This window comes from Petromyzon marinus, chromosome 59, assembly GCF_048934315.1.
Source record: "Petromyzon marinus isolate PM22_M1 ecotype Great Lakes invasive population chromosome 59, UKy_Petmar_22M1.pri1.0, whole genome shotgun sequence".
NCBI classification, from domain to species: domain Eukaryota; kingdom Metazoa; phylum Chordata; class Hyperoartia; order Petromyzontiformes; family Petromyzontidae; genus Petromyzon; species Petromyzon marinus.
The window spans coordinates 19,563,195-19,586,812 of record NC_133725.1 but is presented as its reverse complement, the minus strand read 5'-3'; the positions used below and the strand labels follow the sequence as shown (position 1 = coordinate 19,586,812).

General features: G+C 49.8%; 1 protein-coding gene across 2 annotated transcripts in view; it reads right to left on the bottom strand.

Moving 5' to 3' along the window:
* LOC142905930 (dual specificity tyrosine-phosphorylation-regulated kinase 2-like) overlaps positions 1–23,343 on the bottom strand; it is an 88,736-nt gene extending 65,393 nt beyond the window's left edge. For both annotated transcript variants that reach the window (XM_076053166.1, XM_076053165.1), the window contains exons 1-7: positions 23,063–23,343; positions 22,243–22,282; positions 19,259–19,358; positions 17,804–17,964; positions 16,818–16,954; positions 12,355–12,501; positions 11,739–11,877 (exon numbers count right to left, since the gene is read on the bottom strand). In XM_076053166.1, the coding sequence (XP_075909281.1) occupies positions 11,739–11,877; positions 12,355–12,501; positions 16,818–16,954; positions 17,804–17,964; positions 19,259–19,358; positions 22,243–22,248 (690 nt within the window). In that variant the 5' untranslated portion in view covers positions 22,249–22,282; positions 23,063–23,343. The remainder of the gene's footprint in view (positions 1–11,738; positions 11,878–12,354; positions 12,502–16,817; positions 16,955–17,803; positions 17,965–19,258; positions 19,359–22,242; positions 22,283–23,062) is intronic.
* Positions 23,344–23,618: the final 275 nt, after the last annotated feature.

Sequence of the window (23,618 nt, the reverse complement as noted above, 5' to 3'; positions counted from 1 at the left end):
CCAGTGGCATCTACATCTACAGAAAGTGAAGAACCAGTGGCATCTACATCTACAGAAAGTGAAGAACCAGTGGCATCTACATCTAAAGAAAGTGAAGAACCAGTGGCATCTACGTCTACAGAACGTGAATGACCAGTGGCATCTGCGTCTACAGAATGTGAAGAACCAGTGGCATCTGCGTATACAGAATGTAACGAACCAGTGGCTTCTACATCTACAGAATGTGAAGAACCAGTGGCGTCTACATCTACAGAACGTGAAGAACCAGTGACATCTACATCTGCAGACCGTGAAGAACCAGTGGCATCTACATCTGTAGAACGTGAAGAACCAGTGGCATCTACATCTACAGAACGTGAAGAACCAGTGACATCTACATCTAAAGAACGTGAAGAACCAGTGGCATCTACGTCTACAGAATGTGAAGGACCAGTGGCATCTACTTCTACAGAACGCGAAAAACCAGTGACATCTATATCTCCAGAACGTGAAGAACCAGTGGCATCAACATCTGTAGAACTTGACGAACCAGTGACATCTACATCTACAGAACGTGAAGAACCAGTGGCATATTCGTCTACAGAATGTGAAGGATCAGTGGGATCTACAGCTACAGAACGTGAAGAACCAGTGGCATCTACATCTACAGAAAGTGAAGAACCAGTGGCATCTACATCTGCAGAACGTGAAGAACCAATGGCATATTCGTCTACAGAATGTGAAGGACCAGTGGCATCTACATCTACAGAACGTGAAGAACCAGTGGCATCTACATCTACAGAAAGTGAAGAACCAGTGGCATCTACATATAAAGAAAGTGAAGAACCAGTGGCATCTATGTCTACAGAACGTGAAGGACCAGTGGCATCTGCGTCTACAGAATGTGAAGAAGCAGTGGCATCTAAATCTACAGAAAGTGAAGAACCAGTGGCATCTACATCTGTAGAACGTGATGAACCAGTGGCATCTACATCTACAGAACGTGAAGAACCAGTGGCATCTTCATCTACATAACGTGAAGAACCAGTGGCATATACATCTGCAGAACGTGAAGACCCAGTGGCATTTACATCTACAGAACATGAACAACCAGTGGCATCTTCGTCTACAGAACGTGAAGGAACAGTGGCATCTACATCTGCAGAACGTGAAGAACCAGTGGCATCTACATCTACAGAACGTGAAGAACCAGTGGCATCTACATCTGCAGAACGTGAAGAATCAATGGCATATTTGTCTACAGAATGTGAAGGACCAGTGGCATCTACATCTACAGAACGTGAAGAACCAGTGGCATCTACATCTACAGAAAGTGAAGAACCAGTGGCATCTACATCTAAAGAAAGTGAAGAACCAGTGGCATCTACGTCTACAGAACGTGAATGACCAGTGGCATCTGCGTCTACAGAATGTGAAGGACCAGTGGCATCTACATCTACAGAACGTGAAGAACCAGTGGCATCTACATCTACAGAACGTGAAGAACCAGTGACATCTACATCTAAAGAACGTGAAGAACCAGTGGCATATTCGTCTACAGAATGTGAAGGATCAGTGGCATCTACAGCTACAGAACGTGAAGAACCAGTGGCATCTACATCTACAGAAAGTGAAGAACCAGTGGCATCTACATCTACAGAAAGTGAAGAACCAGTGGCATCTACATCTAAAGAAAGTGAAGAACCAGTGGCATCTACGTCTACAGAACGTGAATGACCAGTGGCATCTGCGTCTACAGAATGTGAAGAACCAGTGGCATCTGCGTATACAGAATGTAACGAACCAGTGGCTTCTACATCTACAGAATGTGAAGAACCAGTGGCGTCTACATCTACAGAACGTGAAGAACCAGTGACATCTACATCTGCAGACCGTGAAGAACCAGTGGCATCTACATCTGTAGAACGTGAAGAACCAGTGGCATCTACATCTACAGAACGTGAAGAACCAGTGACATCTACATCTAAAGAACGTGAAGAACCAGTGGCATCTACGTCTACAGAATGTGAAGGACCAGTGGCATCTACTTCTACAGAACGCGAAAAACCAGTGACATCTATATCTCCAGAACGTGAAGAACCAGTGGCATCAACATCTGTAGAACTTGACGAACCAGTGACATCTACATCTACAGAACGTGAAGAACCAGTGGCATATTCGTCTACAGAATGTGAAGGATCAGTGGGATCTACAGCTACAGAACGTGAAGAACCAGTGGCATCTACATCTACAGAAAGTGAAGAACCAGTGGCATCTACATCTGCAGAACGTGAAGAACCAATGGCATATTCGTCTACAGAATGTGAAGGACCAGTGGCATCTACATCTACAGAACGTGAAGAACCAGTGGCATCTACATCTACAGAAAGTGAAGAACCAGTGGCATCTACATATAAAGAAAGTGAAGAACCAGTGGCATCTATGTCTACAGAACGTGAAGGACCAGTGGCATCTGCGTCTACAGAATGTGAAGAAGCAGTGGCATCTAAATCTACAGAAAGTGAAGAACCAGTGGCATCTACATCTGTAGAACGTGATGAACCAGTGGCATCTACATCTACAGAACGTGAAGAACCAGTGGCATCTTCATCTACATAACGTGAAGAACCAGTGGCATATACATCTGCAGAACGTGAAGACCCAGTGGCATTTACATCTACAGAACATGAACAACCAGTGGCATCTTCGTCTACAGAACGTGAAGGAACAGTGGCATCTACATCTGCAGAACGTGAAGAACCAGTGGCATCTACATCTACAGAACGTGAAGAACCAGTGGCATCTACATCTGCAGAACGTGAAGAATCAATGGCATATTTGTCTACAGAATGTGAAGGACCAGTGGCATCTACATCTACAGAACGTGAAGAACCAGTGGCATCTACATCTACAGAAAGTGAAGAACCAGTGGCATCTACATCTAAAGAAAGTGAAGAACCAGTGGCATCTACGTCTACAGAACGTGAATGACCAGTGGCATCTGCGTCTACAGAATGTGAAGGACCAGTGGCATCTACATCTACAGAACGTGAAGAACCAGTGGCATCTACATCTACAGAAAGTGAAGAACCAGTGGCATCTACATCTAAAGAAAGTTAAGAACCAGTGGCATCTACGTCTACAGAACGTGAATGACCAGTGGCATCTGCGTCTACAGAATGTGAAGAACCAGTGGCATCTGCGTCTACAGAATGTAACGAACCAGTGGCTTATACATCTACAGAATGTGAAGAACCAGTGGCGTCTACATCTACAGAACGTGAAGAACCAGTGACATCTACATCTGCAGACCGTGAAGAACCAGTGGCATCTACATCTGTAGAACGTGAAGAACCAGTGGCATCTACATCTACAGAACGTGAAGAACCAGTGGCATCTACGTCTACAGAATGTGAAGGACCAGTGGCATCTACTTCTACAGAACGCGAAAAACCAGTGACAACTATATCTCCAGAACGTGAAGAACCAGTGGCATCAACATCTGTAGAACTTGACGAACCAGTGACATCTACATCTACAGAACGTGAAGAACCAGTGGCATATTCGTCTACAGAATGTGAAGGATCAGTGGCATCTACAGCTACAGAACGTGAAGAACCAGTGGCATCTACATCTACAGAAAGTGAAGAACCAGTGGCATCTACATCTGCAGAACGTGAAGAACCAATGGCATATTCGTCTACAGAATGTGAAGGACCAGTGGCATCTACATCTACAGAACGTGAAGAACCAGTGGCATCTACATCTACAGAAAGTGAAGAACCAGTGGCATCTACATCTAAAGAAAGTGAAGAACCAGTGGCATCTACGTCTACAGAACGTGAAGGACCAGTGGCATCTGCGTCTACAGAATGTGAAGAAGCAGTGGCATCTAAATCTACAGAAAGTGAAGAACCAGTGGCATCTACATCTGTAGAACGTGATGAACCAGTGGCATCTACATCTACAGAACGTGAAGAACCAGTGGTATCTTCATCTACATAACGTGAAGAACCAGTGGCATATACATCTGCAGAACGTGAAGACCCAGTGGCATTTACATCTACAGAACATGAAGAACCAGTGGCATCTTCGTCAACAGAACGTGAAGGAACAGTGGCATCTACATCTGCAGAACATGAAGAACCAGTGGCATCTACATCTACAGAACGTGAAGAACCAGTGGCATCTACTTCTGCAGAACGTGAAGAACCAGTGACATCTACATCTACAGAACGTGAAAAACCAGTGGAATCTGCATCGACAGAACGTGAAGGACCAGTGGCATCTACATTTACAGAACGTGAAAAACCAATGGCGTCTACATCTGAAGAACATGAAGAACCAGTGGCATCTATATCTGTAGAACGTGAAGAACCAGTGGCATCTGTGTCTACAGAACGTGAAGGACCAGTGGCATCTACATCTGCAGAACGTGAAGAACCAGTGGGATCTACATCTGTAGAACGTGACGAACCGTTGGCATCTACATCTGCAGGACGTGAAGAACCAGTGGCATCTACATCTACAGAACGTGGAGAACCAGTGGCATCTACATCTGCAGAACGTGAAGAACCAGTGGCATCTACATCTACGGAACGTGAGGGACCAGTGGCATCTACATCTACAGAACGTGAAGAACCAGTGGCGTCTACATCTACAGAACGTGAAGACCCAGTGACATCTACATCTAAAGAACGTGAAGAACCAGTGGCATCTACGTCTACAGAATGTGAAGGACCAGTGGCATCTACTTCTACAGAACGCGAAAAACCAGTGACATCTATATCTCCAGAACGTGAAGAACCAGTGGCATCTACATCTGTAGAACTTGACGAACCAGTGACATCTACATCTACAGAACGTGAAGAACCAGTGGCATATTCGTCTACAGAATGTGAAGGACCAGTGGCATCTACATCTGTAGAACGTGACGAACCGTTGGCATCTACATCTGCAGGACGTGAAGAACCAGTGGCATCTACATCTACAGAACGTGGAGAACCAGTGGCATCTACATCTGCAGAACGTGAAGAACCAGTGGCATCTACATCTACGGAACGTGAGGGACCAGTGGCATCTACATCTACAGAACGTGAAGAACCAGTGGCGTCTACATCTACAGAACGTGAAGACCCAGTGACATCTACATCTAAAGAACGTGAAGAACCAGTGGCATCTACGTCTACAGAATGTGAAGGACCAGTGGCATCTACTTCTACAGAACGCGAAAAACCAGTGACATCTATATCTCCAGAACGTGAAGAACCAGTGGCATCTACATCTGTAGAACTTGACGAACCAGTGACATCTACATCTACAGAACGTGAAGAACCAGTGGCATATTCGTCTACAGAATGTGAAGGACCAGTGGCATCTACATCTACAGAACGTGAAGAACCAGTGGCATCTACATCTACAGAAAGTGAATAACCAGTGGCATCTACGTCTACCGAACGTGAAGGACTAGTGGCATCTGCGTCTACAGAATGTGACGATCCAGTGGCTTCTACATCTACAGAATGTGAAGAAGCAGTGGCATTTAAATCTACAGAACGTGAAGAACCAGTGGCATCTACATCTGTAGAACGTGATGAACCAGTGGAATCTACATCTACAGAACGTGAAGAACCAGTGGCATCTTCATCTACATAACGTGAAGAACCAGTGGCATATACATCTGCAGAACGTGAAAAACCAGTGGCATCTACATCTACAGAACGTAAAGAACCAGTGGCATCTTCGTCTACAGAACGTGAATAACCAGTGGCATCTACATCTACAGAACGTGAAGAACCAGTGACATCTACATCTAAAGAACGCGAAGAACCAGTGGCATCTACATCTGTAAAACGTGACGAACCAGTGGCATCTACATCTGCAAAACGTGAAGAACCAGTGGCATCTACATCTACAGAACGTGAAGAACCAGTGGCATCTACATCTGGAGAACGTGAAGAACCAGTGGCATCTACATCTGTAGAACGTGACGAACCAGTGGCATCTACATCTACAGAACGTGAATAACCAGTGGCATCTACATCTACAGAACGTGAAGAACCAGTGGCATCTACATCTGCAGAACGTGAAGAACCAGTAGCATCTACATCTGTAAAACGTGACGAACCAGTGGCATCTACATCTGCAAAACGTGAAGAACCAGTGGTATCTACATCTCCAGAACGTGAAGGACCAGTGGAATCTACATCTACAGAACGTGAAGAACCAGTGGCATCTACATCTGCAGAACGTTAAGAATCAGTCGCATCTACATCTGTAGAACGTGACGAACCGTTGGCATCTACATCTGCAGAACGTGAATAACCAGTGGCATCTACATCTACAGAACTTGGAGAACCAGTGGCATCCACATCTGAAGAACGTGAAGAACCAGTGGCATCTACATCTACGGAACGTGAGGGACCAGTGGCATCTACATCTACAGAACGTGAAGAACCAGTGGCGTCTACATCTACAGAACGTGAAGAACCAGTGACATCTACATCTAAAGAACGTGAAGAACCAGTGGCATCTACGTCTACAGAATGTGAAGGACCAGTGGCATCTACTTCTACAGAACACGAAAAACCAGTGACATCTATATCTCCAGAACGTGAAGAACCAGTGGCATCTACATCTGTAGAACTTGACGAACCAGTGATATCTACAGAACGTGAAGAACCAGTGGCATATTCGTCTACAGAATGTGAAGGACCAGTGGCATCTACAACTACAGAATGTGAAGGACCAGTGGCATCTACGTCTACAGAAAGTGAAGAACCAGTGGCATCTACGTCTACAGAACGTGAAGGACTAGTGGCATCTGCGTCTACAGAATGTGACGAACCAGTGGCTTCTACATCTACAGAATGTGAAGAAGCAGTGGCATTTAAATCTACAGAACGTGAATAACCAGTGGCATCTACATCTGTAGAACGTGATGAACCAGTGGCATTTACATCTACAGAACGTGAATAACCAGTGGCATCTTCATCTACATAACGTGAAGAACCAGTGGCATATACATCTGCAGAACGTGAAAAACCAGTGGCATCTACATCTACAGAACGTAAAGAACCAGTGGCATCTTCGTCTACAGAACGTGAATAACCAGTGGCATCTACATCTACAGAACTTGAAGAACCAGTGGCATCTACATCTGCAGAACGTGAAGAACCAGTGGCATCTACATCTGTAAAACGTGACGAACCAGTGGCATCTACATCTGCAAAACGTGAAGAACCAGTGACATCTACATCTACAGAACGTGAAGAACCAGTGGCATCTACATCTGCAGAACGTGAAGAACCAGTGGCATGTACATCTGTATAACGTGACGAACCAGTGGCATCTACATCTACAGAACGTGAATAACCAGTGGCATCTACATCTACAGAACGGGAAGAACCAGTGGCATCTACATCTGCATAACGTGAAGAACCAGTAGCATCTACATCTGTAAAACGTGACGAACCAGTGGCATCTACATCTGCAAAACGTGAAGAACCAGTGGTATCTACATCTCCAGAACGTGAAGAACCAGTGGCGTCTACATCTACAGAACGTGAAGAACCAGTGACATCTACATTTAAAGAACGTGAAGAACCAGTGGCATCGACGTCTACAGAATGTGAAGGACCAGTGGCATCTACATCTACAGAACGCGAAAAACCAGTGACATCTATATCTCCAGAACGTGAAGAACCAGTGGCATCTACATCTGTAGAACTTGATGAACCTGTGACATCTACATCTGCAGAACGTGAAGAATCAATGGCATATTCGTCTACAGAATGTGAAGGACCAGTGGCATCTACATCTAAAGAACGTGAAGAACCAGTGGCATCTACATCTACAGAAAGTGAAGAACCAGTGGCATCTACATCTACAGAAAGTGAAGAACCAGTGGCATCTACGACTACAGAACGTGAAGGACCAGTGGCATCTGCGTCTACAGAATGTGAAGAACCAGTGGCATCTGCGTCTACAGAAAGTGACGAACCAGTGGCTTCTACATCTACAGAATGTGAAGAAGAAGTGGCATCTAAATCTACAGAACATGAAGAACCAGTGGCATCTACATCTGTAGAACGTGATGAACCAGTGGCGTCTACATCTACAGAACGTGAAGAACCAGTGGCATCTTCATCTACATAACGTGAAGAACCAGTGGCATATACATCTGCAGAACGTGAAAAACCAGTGGCATCTAAATCTACAGAACGTGAAGAACCAGTGGCATCTTCGTCTACAGAACGTGAAGGACCAGTGGCATCTACATCTGCAGAATGTGAAGAACCAGTGGCATCTACATCTTTCGAACGTGACGAACCAGTGGCATCTACATCTACAGAATGTGAAGGACCAGTGGCATCTACATCTACAGAACGCGAAAAACCAGTGACATCTATATCTCCAGAACGTGAAGAACCAGTGGCATCTACATCTGTAACCAGTGACATCTACATCTGCAGAACGTGAAGAAGCAATGGCATATTCGTCTCCAGAATGTGAAGGACCAGTGGCATCTACATCTACAGAACGTGAAGAACCAGTGGCATCTCCATCTACAGAAAGTGAAGAACCAGTGGCATCTACATCAACAGAAAGTGAAGAACCAGTGGCATCTACATCTACAGAACGTGAAGAACCAGTGACATCTACAACTACAGAATGTGAAGAACCAGTGACATCTACATTTAAAGAACGTGAAGAACCAGTGGCATCGACGTCTACAGAATGTGAAGGACCAGTGGCATCTACATCTACAGAACGCGAAAAACCAGTGACATCTATATCTCCAGAACGTGAAGAACCAGTGGCATCTACATCTGTAGAACTTGATGAACCTGTGACATCTACATCTGCAGAACGTGAAGAATCAATGGCATATTCGTCTACAGAATGTGAAGGACCAGTGGCATCTACATCTAAAGAACGTGAAGAACCAGTGGCATCTACATCTACAGAAAGTGAAGAACCAGTGGCATCTACATCTACAGAAAGTGAAGAACCAGTGGCATCTACGTCTACAGAACGTGAAGGACCAGTGGCATCTGCGTCTACAGAATGTGAAGAACCAGTGGCATCTGCGTCTACAGAAAGTGACGAACCAGTGGCTTCTACATCTACAGAATGTGAAGAAGCAGTGGCATCTAAATCTACAGAACATGAAGAACCAGTGGCATCTACATCTGTAGAACGTGATGAACCAGTGGCGTCTACATCTACAGAACGTGAAGAACCAGTGGCATCTTCATCTACATAACGTGAAGAACCAGTGGCATATACATCTGCAGAACGTGAAAAACCAGTGGCATCTAAATCTACAGAACGTGAAGAACCAGTGGCATCTTCGTCTACAGAACGTGAAGGACCAGTGGCATCTACATCTGCAGAATGTGAAGAACCAGTGGCATCTACATCTTTCGAACGTGACGAACCAGTGGCATCTACATCTACAGAATGTGAAGGACCAGTGGCATCTACATCTACAGAACGCGAAAAACCAGTGACATCTATATCTCCAGAACGTGAAGAACCAGTGGCATCTACATCTGTAACCAGTGACATCTACATCTGCAGAACGTGAAGAAGCAATGGCATATTCGTCTCCAGAATGTGAAGGACCAGTGGCATCTACATCTACAGAACGTGAAGAACCAGTGGCATCTACATCTACAGAAAGTGAAGAACCAGTGGCATCTACATCAACAGAAAGTGAAGAACCAGTGGCATCTACATCTACAGAACGTGAAGAACCAGTGACATCTACAACTACAGAATGTGAAGAACAGTGGCATCAGCGTCTACAGAACGTGAAGATCCAGTGGCATCTACATCTACAGAACGTGAAGGACCAGTGGCATCTACATCTACAGAACGTGAAGGACCAGTGGCATCTACATCTACAGAACGTGAAGGACCAGTGGCATCTACATCTACAGAGCGTGAAGAACCAGTGGCATCTACATCTGGAGAACGTGAAGGACCAGTGGCATCTACATCTACAGAACGCGAAAAACCAGTGACATCTATATCTCCAGAACGTGAAGAACCAGTGGCATCTACATCTGTAACCAGTGACATCTACATCTGCAGAACGTGAAGAAGCAATGGCATATTCGTCTCCAGAATGTGAAGGACCAGTGGCATCTACATCTACAGAACGTGAAGAACCAGTGGCATCTACATCTACAGAAAGTGAAGAACCAGTGGCATCTACATCAACAGAAAGTGAAGAACCAGTGGCATCTACATCTACAGAACGTGAAGAACCAGTGACATCTACAACTACAGAATGTGAAGAACCAGTGACATCTACATTTAAAGAACGTGAAGAACCAGTGGCATCGACGTCTACAGAATGTGAAGGACCAGTGGCATCTACATCTACAGAACGCGAAAAACCAGTGACATCTATATCTCCAGAACGTGAAGAACCAGTGGCATCTACATCTGTAGAACTTGATGAACCTGTGACATCTACATCTGCAGAACGTGAAGAATCAATGGCATATTCGTCTACAGAATGTGAAGGACCAGTGGCATCTTCATCTAAAGAACGTGAAGAACCAGTGGCATCTACATCTACAGAAAGTGAAGAACCAGTGGCATCTACATCTACAGAAAGTGAAGAACCAGTGGCATCTACGTCTACAGAACGTGAAGGACCAGTGGCATCTGCGTCTACAGAATGTGAAGAACCAGTGGCATCTGCGTCTACAGAAAGTGACGAACCAGTGGCTTCTACATCTACAGAATGTGAAGAAGCAGTGGCATCTAAATCTACAGAACATGAAGAACCAGTGGCATCTACATCTGTAGAACGTGATGAACCAGTGGCGTCTACATCTACAGAACGTGAAGAACCAGTGGCATCTTCATCTACATAACGTGAAGAACCAGTGGCATATACATCTGCAGAACGTGAAAAACCAGTGGCATCTAAATCTACAGAACGTGAAGAACCAGTGGCATCTTCGTCTACAGAACGTGAAGGACCAGTGGCATCTACATCTGCAGAATGTGAAGAACCAGTGGCATCTACATCTTTCGAACGTGACGAACCAGTGGCATCTACATCTACAGAATGTGAAGGACCAGTGGCATCTACATCTACAGAACGCGAAAAACCAGTGACATCTATATCTCCAGAACGTGAAGAACCAGTGGCATCTACATCTGTAACCAGTGACATCTACATCTGCAGAACGTGAAGAAGCAATGGCATATTCGTCTCCAGAATGTGAAGGACCAGTGGCATCTACATCTACAGAACGTGAAGAACCAGTGGCATCTACATCTACAGAAAGTGAAGAACCAGTGGCATCTACATCAACAGAAAGTGAAGAACCAGTGGCATCTACATCTACAGAACGTGAAGAACCAGTGACATCTACAACTACAGAATGTGAAGAACAGTGGCATCTGCGTCTACAGAACGTGAAGAACTAGTGGCATCTACATCTACAGAACGTGAAGGACCAGTGGCATCTACATCTACAGAACGTGAAGGACCAGTGGCATCTACATCTACAGAACGTGAAGGACCAGTGGCATCTACATCTACAGAGCGTGAAGAACCAGTGGCATCTACATCTGGAGAACGTGAAGGACCAGTGGCATCTACATCTACAGAACGTGAAGGACCAGTGGCATCTACATCTACAGAACGTGGAGGACCAGTTTCATCTACATCTGTCAGAGTGCCGAGCGTCGAAGCGAGCGTCCGCGCCCCCAGCCTGCCCTCCGCTCACCAGCTTTATGTCCCCGTGGACGATGCCCCGGGACTTGGCATAGGCGAGGAAGCGGAGGATGCCCCTGGTGTAGGCCCTCGCGATGTCCTCGTCGATGTGCCCCTGCCCCATGTCTCTGAGCAGCCAATGGAGGTTCGTGCTGTGACGGGGAGACAGAGGCGTCAGCGATGCCCCTCTCTGTGGGTCTCTGTGGGTGGTGGTGTGGTGGTGGTGAGTGGGTGGTGATGGTGGTAGTGGTGATGGTGAGTGGTGGTGATGGTGGGTGAGTGAGTGGTGGTGGTAGTGGTGAGTGAGTGAGTGAGTGGTGGTGAGTGAGTAGGTGGTGGTGGTGGTGGTGGTGGTGATGGTGGTGATGGTGGTAGTAGTGATGGTGAGTGAGTGGTGGTGCTGGTGGTAGTGGTGATGGTGAATGAGTGAGTGAGTGGTGGTGGTGTTGGTGGTAGTGGTGATGGTGAGTGAGTGAGTGGTGGTGCTGGTGGTAGTGGTGATGGTGAGTGAGTGAGTCGTGGTGGTAGCGGTGATGATGGTGGTAGTCGTGATGGTAAGTGAGTGGTGGTGATGGCGGTAGTGGTGATGGTGAGTGAGTGAGTGGTGCTGGTGCTGGTGCTGTTCGTACCTCAACAGCTCCATGACAAGGCATTTATGTCCTCGGAAGGAGAAAGTCTCCAGGACTCTGGCAACGTTGAAGTCCACGTCGCTACGGTGGCTCTGCAGCTCCATGGACATCTGCATCTCCCTCAGCTGGTTCTCCTCTTGCATGGAGCTGCGCGCGAGTGAGCGAGTGCACAGAGAGAGACACAGAGACAGAGAGACAGAGAGTTTAGACATAACGTAGAGGAGGGATGGTGGTGATGGTGGGGAAGGGTGGTGGTGGTGTGGGGGTGGTGGTGGTAGTAGTCGTGATGGTGGTGGTAGTGTGGGGGTGGTGGTGGTGGTAGTGTGATGGTGATGGTGGTGGTAGTGTGATGGTGATGATGGTGGTGGTGGTGGTAGTGTGATGGTGGTCCGGCAAAACAACCCCCTACCTCCGTGCGGTGCCGGACGGGCAACTCTGTCGTGGAGAGTGCTGTGGGGAGAGGTCCAATTTTGATTGGCTCCTCCCCTCATGGCATATGTGTCCACCACAGGGGCTAAACGGGGGCTCTGGACGGGTGCGAGGGGCTGGTAACCCCTCCACCTTCAATTAATTACCACTAAACCACGAGTTAAACTGAAATATGTAACTAATAAGCTTGTGCCGGAGGCCCCGGGGGGCCAGGCATCTATGACGTCTCCTGGCCAAACCCCAATTGGCGGAGCCAGGAGATTGAATATCTACCCTCGGGGCTCCTCCAGAAACAACGAAAAGTCATTACGGGTGGCCACGTGGAATGTTCGAACGCTCACTGCGGAGGAGAGGCTGCCACTCCTCTGTCGGGAGCTGGACCGGTACCGCCTGGATCTCTGTGGCATTCAGGAGGTCCGGTGGACCGGCTCTGGCTCCTGCCACCATGAGGGGTGGACAGTCCTCTACTCGGGGCAGCAGACTGCCAAACAACAGGGTGTGGCTCTTCTTTTGAACAAAAGAATGAAGGGGGCGTGGGAGCGTGGCGGTGAGGTGTGGGAAGCTGTAAGTCCCAGGCTACTTTGGGCTCGCCTTCCCATCAACCGGAGGCGAGGAATGGTGGTCGTCGTTACTTATGCCCCCATTGAAGATGAACATCCGTGGAGGGATGCAGGCAAAGCCGATGAGTCAGATGCCTTCTATGACCTCCTGTCGCAGGTGCTGGCTAAAGTGGCCCCTCGGGATAGAGTCATCATGCTGGGTGAATTCAATGCCCGAGTTGGTCATGATACTGGCACCTGGTCTGGAGTGATTGGAGGGCAGGGGCCAGATCAGCTCAATAACAACGGTAGGAGGCTGCTAGATTGTTGTGCAGCCCATGGGCTTGTAATTACCAACACGCTGTTCCGGCATCGGCGCATCCACACAACATCATGGATGCATGCCGGGTCCAAGCAAGAACATCTGCTGGACTACATAGTGACGGACAAGCGGATGCGAGCCCATGTCCTTGACACCAGGACCTACCGTGGAGCTGATCTGCCCCCTGACCATCGACTAGTCATCTGTAAGATGCGCCTGCCATTCTTCCACTCCGATGGTGGGTATTCACCCAGGACCCCATTCCAACCTAAAGTGGCCTGGTCTCAGTTATCTGATGAAAGTTGCAAGCGAGAATTTCATCATCGCTTGCGGCTGGGATTGGCATCGTCCCTGACTCCTCCTGATGTCGAGGATAAATGGGCGAGGTTTAGGACTGTGACTCATGCAGCTGCAATGGCTGCTTTGGGTATGCGGTCCAGACCTCCCCAGAGACCCTGGCTGACAGAGGAGGTGTTCAGGATGGTTGAGAAAAAGCGACAGGCCCACTGTCATCGGCTACAGAATCCCACGTCAGAGAATGAGGAGGCTTACCGCAGCCTTCACTCGGAGGTTCGGAGAGCCGTGAGGCGCTGCAAGGATGGGTGGTGGTCGCGGGTTGCTGAGGAGATGGAGTCTGCCTCAGTGGCCCGTGATCACAAATCTCTATTTAACTCCATCAAAAAAGTAATCTGCAGCGCCACACCTATTACCATCATTAGGGGAAAAAACGGTGACCCAATCTCCAACCCCCAGGAACAGGTTTGCAGATTTGCTGAGCATTTCTGTGAGGTCCTGGGGGAGGGAAAATCCCTCAGCCAGGAAAACATTGTGGCACAAAGTGAGGATGACCCTGCTGAGACTGCGGTGCCTCAAATATTGGAAGAAGTCACCCCCTGTGAATGGCTGGCTGAGGTGCCATCTGTTGAGGAAGTACTGAAGGCAATCCGAAGTCTGAGACGAGGAAAGGCAGCGGGCAGAGATGATCTCCCAAGCGAAATGCTGAGGGAGGGCGGCGTTTGTGCACAGACTGCCCTATATGACATCATAACAACAGTCTGGACCACTGGACGGGTTCCGCAGGATTGGAAGGATGCCCTGGTGGTCCCCCTTTTTAAGAAGGGGGACCGCACAGACTGTAACAACTACAGGGGCATCTCACTCCTCAGTGTGCCGGGAAAGGTCCTGGCAAGGATTATTCAACATCGCCTTGCCAGGCACGCTGAGGAGAGGCTTGCGGAGTCCCAATGTGGTTTCAGGAAAGGGCGGTCCTGCACAGATGCCATATTTTCTGTCCGTCTGCTACAGCAGAGGTGTAGGGAATTCCAACAAGACCTACATCTCTGCTTTATTGACCTGGTCAAGGCCTATGATACCATCAGTAGGCCTGGGCTCTGGGTTGTTCTTCGTGCTTTTGGAGTACCTGACGCTCTGCTCACGATCATTAAGGACCTTCATGATGGTGAGCGGGCCCGGGTAAAACTACGTGGCCGGGAGTCAGAGCCATTCCCTGTTAACCTTGGGGTGCGACAGGGATGTCCTCTGGCTCCCCCATTATTTAACATCTATTTTGACCACGTAGTTCGTGAAGCCTGCAATAGCTGTACCGGGGGAATCTCCATATAGTACAGATATAATGGGAGGCTGATCGACGCCCGGGTGCGGTCAAGGGATGGCTCCCTATAGCTCAACCACGTTATGTATGCTGATGATTTGGTAATAGCTGCTCATTCAGAGGAGGAGTTGGAGACGCTGCTGCTGAGACAGGAGCGTGCCACTAAGAGGTGGGGCCTTACCATCAGCCCCACCAAAACTAGCACCTGCCTGGGTATTTTGTGCCATCGGACACTCCACCCCCACAACTCTCAATCGGTGATGGGGCAGTTGTGGAGAGAGTGGAGAGTTTCCCATACCTGGGCAGTGTGCTTATGACTGGCTCCAGTTTAACAGCAGAGGTCTCTCTCCGAATCAGTCGAGCGGCAATATATTTTCATCGGTTGCGTAACGCTGTGAGGAAGCTACCTGGTCTGTCGCTCCGCACTAAGCTTCAGGTCTTCTCAGCCACGGTCATTCCCTCCCTTCTCTATGCTTGCGAAACGTGGAACCCCTAATGGAACATCTTCGCCGGTTAGAAACATTTAGGCTGACCTGCCTACGATCCATCCTGGGTTTAACCAGACTGGATTGTGTGAGGAGCTCACAAATCCTTGAAAGATCTGGGCAAGGTCCCATCGGTGAGCTCCTCCGGCGGGGAAGGCTGCGATGGCTGGGTCATGCCGAAACAGCTTTTGTTCGGCCGGATTGAGGGGGCTAGGCGGGCGCGGCACGGGCTAGAGAAGAGATGGAGTGATGTGGTACAGGAGGACGTGGAGCTGAGTGGACTTGCCAATGACTGGTACCAGCGGTGTCAAGATCGGCCTCTGTGGAGGAGGCTCGTGAAGGACGCTACTGGGCAGTTGGAGGTAGTCGCCCTCCAACAACAACGGAGGGCGGAGGAGCGACACTCAGAATAACGAGCGGAGTGCCGGGTGGCTAAAGCACAGCAGGTTGGCACAGTAGGGGGCAAAGGTGGTGCATCAGCCAGTCATCTCAGTCAGTCCACCCGTGGCACCTGGGTCTGCCCCGTGACCTCCTGCCAGCGGGCGTTCGACACTTCACGTGGCCTCAGGGTGCACATAGCCTGGCACAAGCGTCGTGGTGACGTCACCGCCACTTAGTGGCGAATGGCGGTTGTTGTTGTTGTGATGGTGGTGGTGGTAGTGTGATGGTGGTAGTGTGGTGGTGGTAGTGAGAGAGGGGTGGTGGCAGTGGTCGTGATGGTGGTGGTAGTGTGATGGTGGTGGTGGTAGTGTGATGGTGGTGGTGATGGTGGTGGCAGTGGTCGTGATGGTGGTGGTAGCGAGAGAGGGGTGGTGGTAGTGTGATGGTGGTGATGGTGGTGGCAGTGGTGGTGGTGATGGGGGTGGCAGTGGTCGTGATGGTGGTGGGTGCTCGAGCGAGTCAAGTAAAGGATGTTTCAGCCATAGTTTGTTATTGTTGTCACTGTGAGTGTTAGCTCACAGTGACAACAGCAGTCCCATAGTTGGCCCATTGTTGTTGTTGACATCGTTGTTGTTGTTGTTGTTGGTGCTGCTGCTGCTGCTGTTGACTGCACCGCTGCACCAGGGCCCACTCACTTGGAGGGCGAGGCGAGGATCTTGAGCGCCACCATTGTCCGAGTCTTGTGGTCCAGACACTGCACCACCACGCCCTGTCCGCCATGCCCAATCGTCTCGTTCAGCTCGAAGCGGTAGTAGAAGTGCTCGTTCTGGACCTTGCAGGGGTCACGAGGGAGGTCACGCGGAGTGGTCAGGGTGAAGGTCAAAGTGGGGTCACGGGGAGGTCACGGAAAGCATCAGGGTGAAGGTCAAATTGGGGGTCTGTGTGTGTCTGTGTGTGTGGGGAGTGGTGGTGCAGCGGTTAGCGTTACACTGCGTTATCAACCTGGCGACCCGGGGTTCGATTCCCACTCACGGCCAACACCAACAGTGACGATTATCTGAACCGGTCCCGGGCCTCCCCTAGGTCGACTCAGCCTCAAATGAGTAGCTGGTGCGGTGTGTAAACATCGCCACTGGGGAGACAAAGGCGGTCGGGCGTGGTGCTGGCCACCCACCCCCTCGTGTAACGTTCTGGCCTTCATAGGTGCTCGCTAACAGCACTTGCCCCTACAGTCTGTGAAGGCTATATAGGGGATCTTTGTCTTTGTCTTGTGTGTGAGTCTCACAGGGATGTAGTTGTGTGTGTGTCTGTGTGTGTCGGTGTGTGTCTGTGTGTGTCTGTGTGTGTCTGTGTGTGTGTGTCTGTGTGTGTGTGTCTGTGTCTGTGTGTGTCTGTGTGTGTCTGTGTCTGTGTGTGTCTGTGTCTGTGTGTGTCTGTGTGTGTCTGTGTTTGTGTGTGTGGCTGTGTGAGTGTCTGTATGTGTCTGTGTGTGTCTGTGTGTATGTGTGTGTCTGTGTGTGTCTGTGTGTGTCTGTGTGTGTGTGTCTGTGTGTGTCTGTGTGTGCGTGTGTGTCTGTGTGTCTGTGTGTGTGAGTCTCACAAGGATGTAGTTGTGTGTGTCTGTGTGTGTGTGTCTGTGTATGTGTGTGTCTGTGTGTGTGACTGTGTGTGTGAGTCTCACAAGGATGTAGTTGTTATCGTCGTCGTCATATCCTCCATTGGCCACGCCCCCTCGGCTTTCCTCCTCCCCCTCGTCCAAAGTAAAAAACCAAACCGCGTCCATGGCGGCGAGCTCCAGCTTCTGGCGCTTCGTCAGGGAAGTCTTGAAGATACGCTGGATCGCTGCACACGTGACAACAACAACAACATCAGCCACAACAACTGAAGCTATCAACTTGTTTTGTATACACAAACCGCGCTATGCCCCCCCCCCCCCCCAAAGTGGCTGGTGTCATCATCATCGTCGTCATCATCACCGTCGTCATCATCGTCATCATCATCATCGTTATCATCACGTGGCAGACAAATGCTCTAAACGCATTTTTCTACAGACTCAAAGAGACCCACAGAGACTCATTGAGACCCACAGAGACCCACAGAGACTCATAGAGACCCACAGAGAGCCACAGAGACCCACTGACACCCACAGAGACTCACAGAGACTCACCAGAGACCTTTACTAATGCAGAGGAGTCAAATGGAAACGTGTCGTCAGGTGTGCCGTCCGGCGCGATGGCGTCACGAAACGTGACGTCATGCGCGCCGGGCGGCTCCATGACGTCACGTCTCCCCTTGGTATAAAAAGGGGAACCCCGTGACGTAGGCGGGGTCGTTGCTGGAGCCAGGGCTCGGAGTAGGGTGGAACGGGGGGAGCCAGGGGCAAGAGGGTAGGAGTAGGGGATAGCACAGCGTACAGGGCTGGAGGTGACCGCGCTCCTCGGTCGGCCGGGTTGGCTGAACCCACGGTCGGACGCAGAGGAGGCAGCACGGGGCAGCCGGCTGTGACGGGGGGGCTAGTGGGACGTAGCCCGGGACCCCTGGGGAAGTTGTTACACCCTCGTGTACTGTAATAAGCTTCGAGTAAACTTACGGCGAAAGCCCCTAAACCTCCGAGTCGTCGGGAACCCTTCAACGCTAATGTAGACCCACGTGGCGGTACAGGTTGCATCTACGAAAGTTAAACTTCTTTTTGGGTCTGGGTGTCTCTGTGGGTCTCTGTGTGTCTACGGGTGTATCTGTGTGTCTCTGTGTGTCTATGAGTGTCTATGGGTGTATGTGGGTGTCTATGAGTGTCTCTGTGTGTCTATGGGTGTCTCTGTCTATGGTTGTCAGTGTATGTCTATGGGTGTCTCTGTGTATCTATGGGTGTCTCTGTGAGTATCTCCCCGCTCAACATTTAGAGGAATCAACATCACCACGCTTGTATCCAAGTGTTATTTGGCTGCTGCTATGCATTTCCACGCGACAGCGACAATGATGATGACGACGATGATGATGATGACGACGATGATGACGGCGATGATGATGACGACGATGATGATGACGATGATATCAGCCCACTTGGTTGAGCTGCTTTGATCTGAGCTGCCATCATTCTTAGACTTTGATGATTCTCCTGCTCCTCTCTCGTTCTTACCTTTGGGTGATTTGGGGCGGATTAACGTGGAGCTGGCGGTCAGCGCACTCCACCTGGTGATAGGCGGAGGCTGCCTCCCGCTCGGTCCAGCTTGCCTCGTCTACACGCACACAAATTCATACATACATACACAACAACAACCGCCATTCGCCACTAAGTGGCGGTGACGTCACCACGACGCTTGTGCCAGGCTATGTGCACCGTGAGGCCACGTGAAGTGTCGAACGCCCGCTGGCAGGAGGTCACGGGGCAGACCCAGGTGCCACGGGTCGACTGACTGAGATGACTGGCTGATGCACCACCTGTGCCCCCTACTGTGCCAACCTGCTGTGCTTTAGCCACCCGGCGCTCCGCTCGTTGTTCTGAGCGTCGCTCCTCCGTCCTCCGTTGTTGTTGGAGGGCGACTGCCTCCAACTGCCCAGTAGCATCCTTCACGAGCCTCCTCCACAGAGGCCGATCTTGACACCGCTGGTACCAGTCATCGGCAAGTCCACTCAGCTCCACGTCCTCCTGTACCACATCACTCCATCTCTTCTCTAGCCCGTGCCGCGCCCGCTTAGCCCCCTCAATCCGGCCAAACAAAAGCTGTTTCGGCATGCGGTGGCTGGGCATGCGGGCTACATGACCCAGCCATCGCAGCCTTGCCTACCGAAGGAGCTCACCGATGGGACCCTGCCCAGATCTTTCAAGGATTTGTGAGCTCCTCACACAATCCAGTCTGGTTAAACCCAGGATGGATCGTAGGCAGGCCAGTCTAAATGTTTCTAACCAGCGAAGATGTTCCATTAGGGGGGTCCACGTTTCGCAAGCGTAGAGAAGGGAGGGAATGACCGTGGCCGAGAAGACCTGAAGCTTAGTGCGGAGCGACAGACCAGGTAGCTTCCACACAGCGTTACGCAACCGATGAAAATATATTGCCGCTCGACTGATTCGGAGTGAGACCTCTGCTGTTAAACTGGAGCCAGTCATAAGCACACTGCCCAGGTATGGGAAACTCTCCACTCTCTCCACAACTGCCCCATCACCGATTGGGAGTTGTGGGGGTGGAGTGTCCGATGGTACAAAATACCCAGGCAGGTGCTTAGTTTTGGTGGGGCTGATGGTAAGGCCCCACCTCTTAGTGGCACGCTCCTGTCTCAGCAGCAGCGTCTCCAACTCCTCCTCTGACTGAGCAGCTATTACCAAATCATCAGCATACATAACGTGGTTGAGTAATAGGGAGCCATCCCTTGACCGCACCCGGGCATCGATTAGCCTCCCATTATATCTGTACCATATGGAGATTCCCCCGGTACAGCTATTGAAGGCTTCACGAACTACGTGGTCAAAATAGATGTTAAATAATGTGGGAGCCAGAGGACATCCCTGTCGCACCCCAAGGTGTACAGGGAATGGCTCTGACTCCCGGCCACGTAGTTTTACCCGGGCCCGCTCACCATCATGAAGGTCCTTAATGATCGTGAGCAGAGGGTCAGGTACTCCAAAAGCACGAAGAACGACCCAGAGCCCAGGCCTACTGATGGTATCATAGGCCTTGACCAGGTCAATAAAGCAGAGATGTAGGTCTTGTTGGAATTCCCTACACCTCTGCTGTAGCAGACGGACAGAAAATATGGCATCTGTGCAGGACCACCCTTTCCTGAAACCGCATTGGGGCTCCGCAAGCCTCTCCTCAGCGTGCCTGGCAAGGCGATGTTGAATAATCCTTGCCAGGACCTTTCCCGGCACACTGAGGAGTGAGATGCCCCTGTAGTTGTTACAGTCTGTGCGGTCCCCCTTCTTGAAAAGGGGGACCACCAGGGCATACACACACACATACACACACACATACACATATACACACATATATACACATACACGCATACACACACATTCATACATACTTACACACACATACACACATACACATTCATACACACACACATATACACAGACATACACACATACATACACACATACATACACATTCCTACACACATACACATTCATAGATACATATATACACACACATACACACATACACACACATACATACACATTCATACACACACATTCATACATACATATATACACACACATACATATATATGTATATATGTATACATATATGGGTGGTGTTTGTAAGTGTGAGTGGTGTTCACAGGTGTGGGTGGTGTTTGTAAGTGTGGGTGGTGTTTGTAAGTGAGGGTGGTGTTTGTAATAGTGGATGGTGTTTGTAAGTGTGAGTGGTGTTTGTAAGTGAGGGTGGTGTTCGTAAGTGAGGGTGGTGTTTGTAAGTGAGGGTGGTGTTCGTAAGTGAGGGTGGTGTTTGTAAGTGAGGGTGGTGTTTGTAATAGTGGATGGTGTTTGTAAGTGAGGGTGGTGTTCGTAAGTGAGGGTGGTGTTCGTAAGTGAGGGTGGTGTTTGTAAGTGTGGATGGTGTTTGTAAGTGAGGGTGGTGTTTGTAAGTGAGGGTGGTGTTCGTAAGTGAGGGTGGTGTTTGTAAGTGAGGGTGGTGTTTGTAAGTGAGGGTGGTGTTGTAAGTGTGGGTGGTGTTCGTAAGTGTGGGTGGTGTTTGTAAGTGAGGGTGGTGTTTGTAAGTGTGGGTGGTGTTTGTAAGTGTGGGTGGTGTTTGTAAGTGTGGGTGGTGTTTGTAAGTGAGGGTGGTGTTTGTAAGTGAGGGTGGTATTTGTAAGTGTGGGTGGTGTTTGTAAGTGAGGGTGGTCTATGTAAGTGAGGGTGGTGTTTGTAAGTGTGGGTGGTGTTTGTAAGTCTGAGTGGTGTTTGTAAGTGTGGGTGGTGTTTGTAAGTGAGGGTGGTGTTTGTAAGTGTGAGTGGTGTTTGTAAGTGTGGATGGTGTTTGTAAGTGTGGGTGGTGTTTGTAAGTGAGGGTGGTGTTCGTAAGTGAGGGTGGTGTTTGTAAGTGAGGGTGGTGTTTGTAAGTGTAGGTGGTGTTTGTAAGTTAGGGTGGTGTTCATATGTTGAGTGGAGGGGGCCACGCCTACCTGCATGGCGTTGCTGTGCTCCGTAAATCTCTCGGCGTCTCTGCGTGGAGAGTGGAGAGTGGGGAGAGTCAGGCAGAGTTCAGTAGAGGGCGATTGCACCGCTACCACGTGGACTCACATTGTTAGCACGGACTCACGCACCACAAACCCACATCCTCACCACGAACCCACCAACCCTCACCAAGAACCCACATCCTCACCACGAACCCTCACAACTCACCACAAACCCACATCTACACCACAAACCCTCACAACTCACCACAAACCCACATCCTCACCACGAACCCTCACAACTCACCACAAACCCAAACCTACACCACGAACCCTCACAACTCGCCACAAACCCACATCCTCACCACGAACCCACACAACTCACCACAAACCCACATCCTCACCACGAACCCACACAACTCACCACAAACCCACATCCTCACCACTAACCCACACATCAAACCAAGAACCCACATCCTCACCACGAACCCACACAACTCACCACGAACCCACATCCTCACCACGAACCCACACAACTCACCACGAACCCACACAACTCACCACAAACCCACATCATCACCACGAATCCACACAACTCACCACGAACCCACATCCTCACCACGGACTCTCACAACTCACCATGAATCCTCACCACGGACACCCACACTCACCAATAAGCCACAATAAGGACCCACACAACTCACCACGAACCAACACTCTCACCAAGAACCCACACAACTCACCACGGATCCACAACACGGACCCACACAACTCACCACAGACCCAGACAACTCACCACAGACCCACAACACTGACCCACACAACTCACCACGTCAATGGCTTCAGCAGAAGGTGCTCAGCGATTAGGATGATGAAGAATCTGAAGATGTCGACGCTAAAGACGAAAAAGCAGCCGCCTCCTTCACGTCCGTCTCGAACTGTGACGAGCCACGTGGCCACGTGACGTCACCGATGACGTTCAGTGCGAGGGAAGTGACCACGCCCACGCCAAGCCACGCCCACGCGGAGCCACGCCCCTGCCGAATGACGTGGATAACGCGGCCACGCCCCCGGCAGCCGGGCGCCCCCAAATCTACAGCTTCTACTTCCGCTTCCGGGTCGGGACGAGTGGAGGCGGTGGCGGGAAAATCTGAACCCTGTCTGGGCCTCCTCAAGGTCGACTCAGCCTGAAGGTGCCCACACGGGGCTCTGTGTGGTGAGTCTGTGGGTCTCTGTGTGGTGAGTCTGTGGGTCTCTGTGTGGTGAGTCTGTGGGTCTCTGTGTGGTGAGTCTGTGGGTCTCTGTGTGGTGAGTCTGTGGGTCTCTGTGTGGTGAGTCTGTGGGTCTCTGTGTGATGAGTCTGTGGGTCTCTGTGTGGTGAGTCT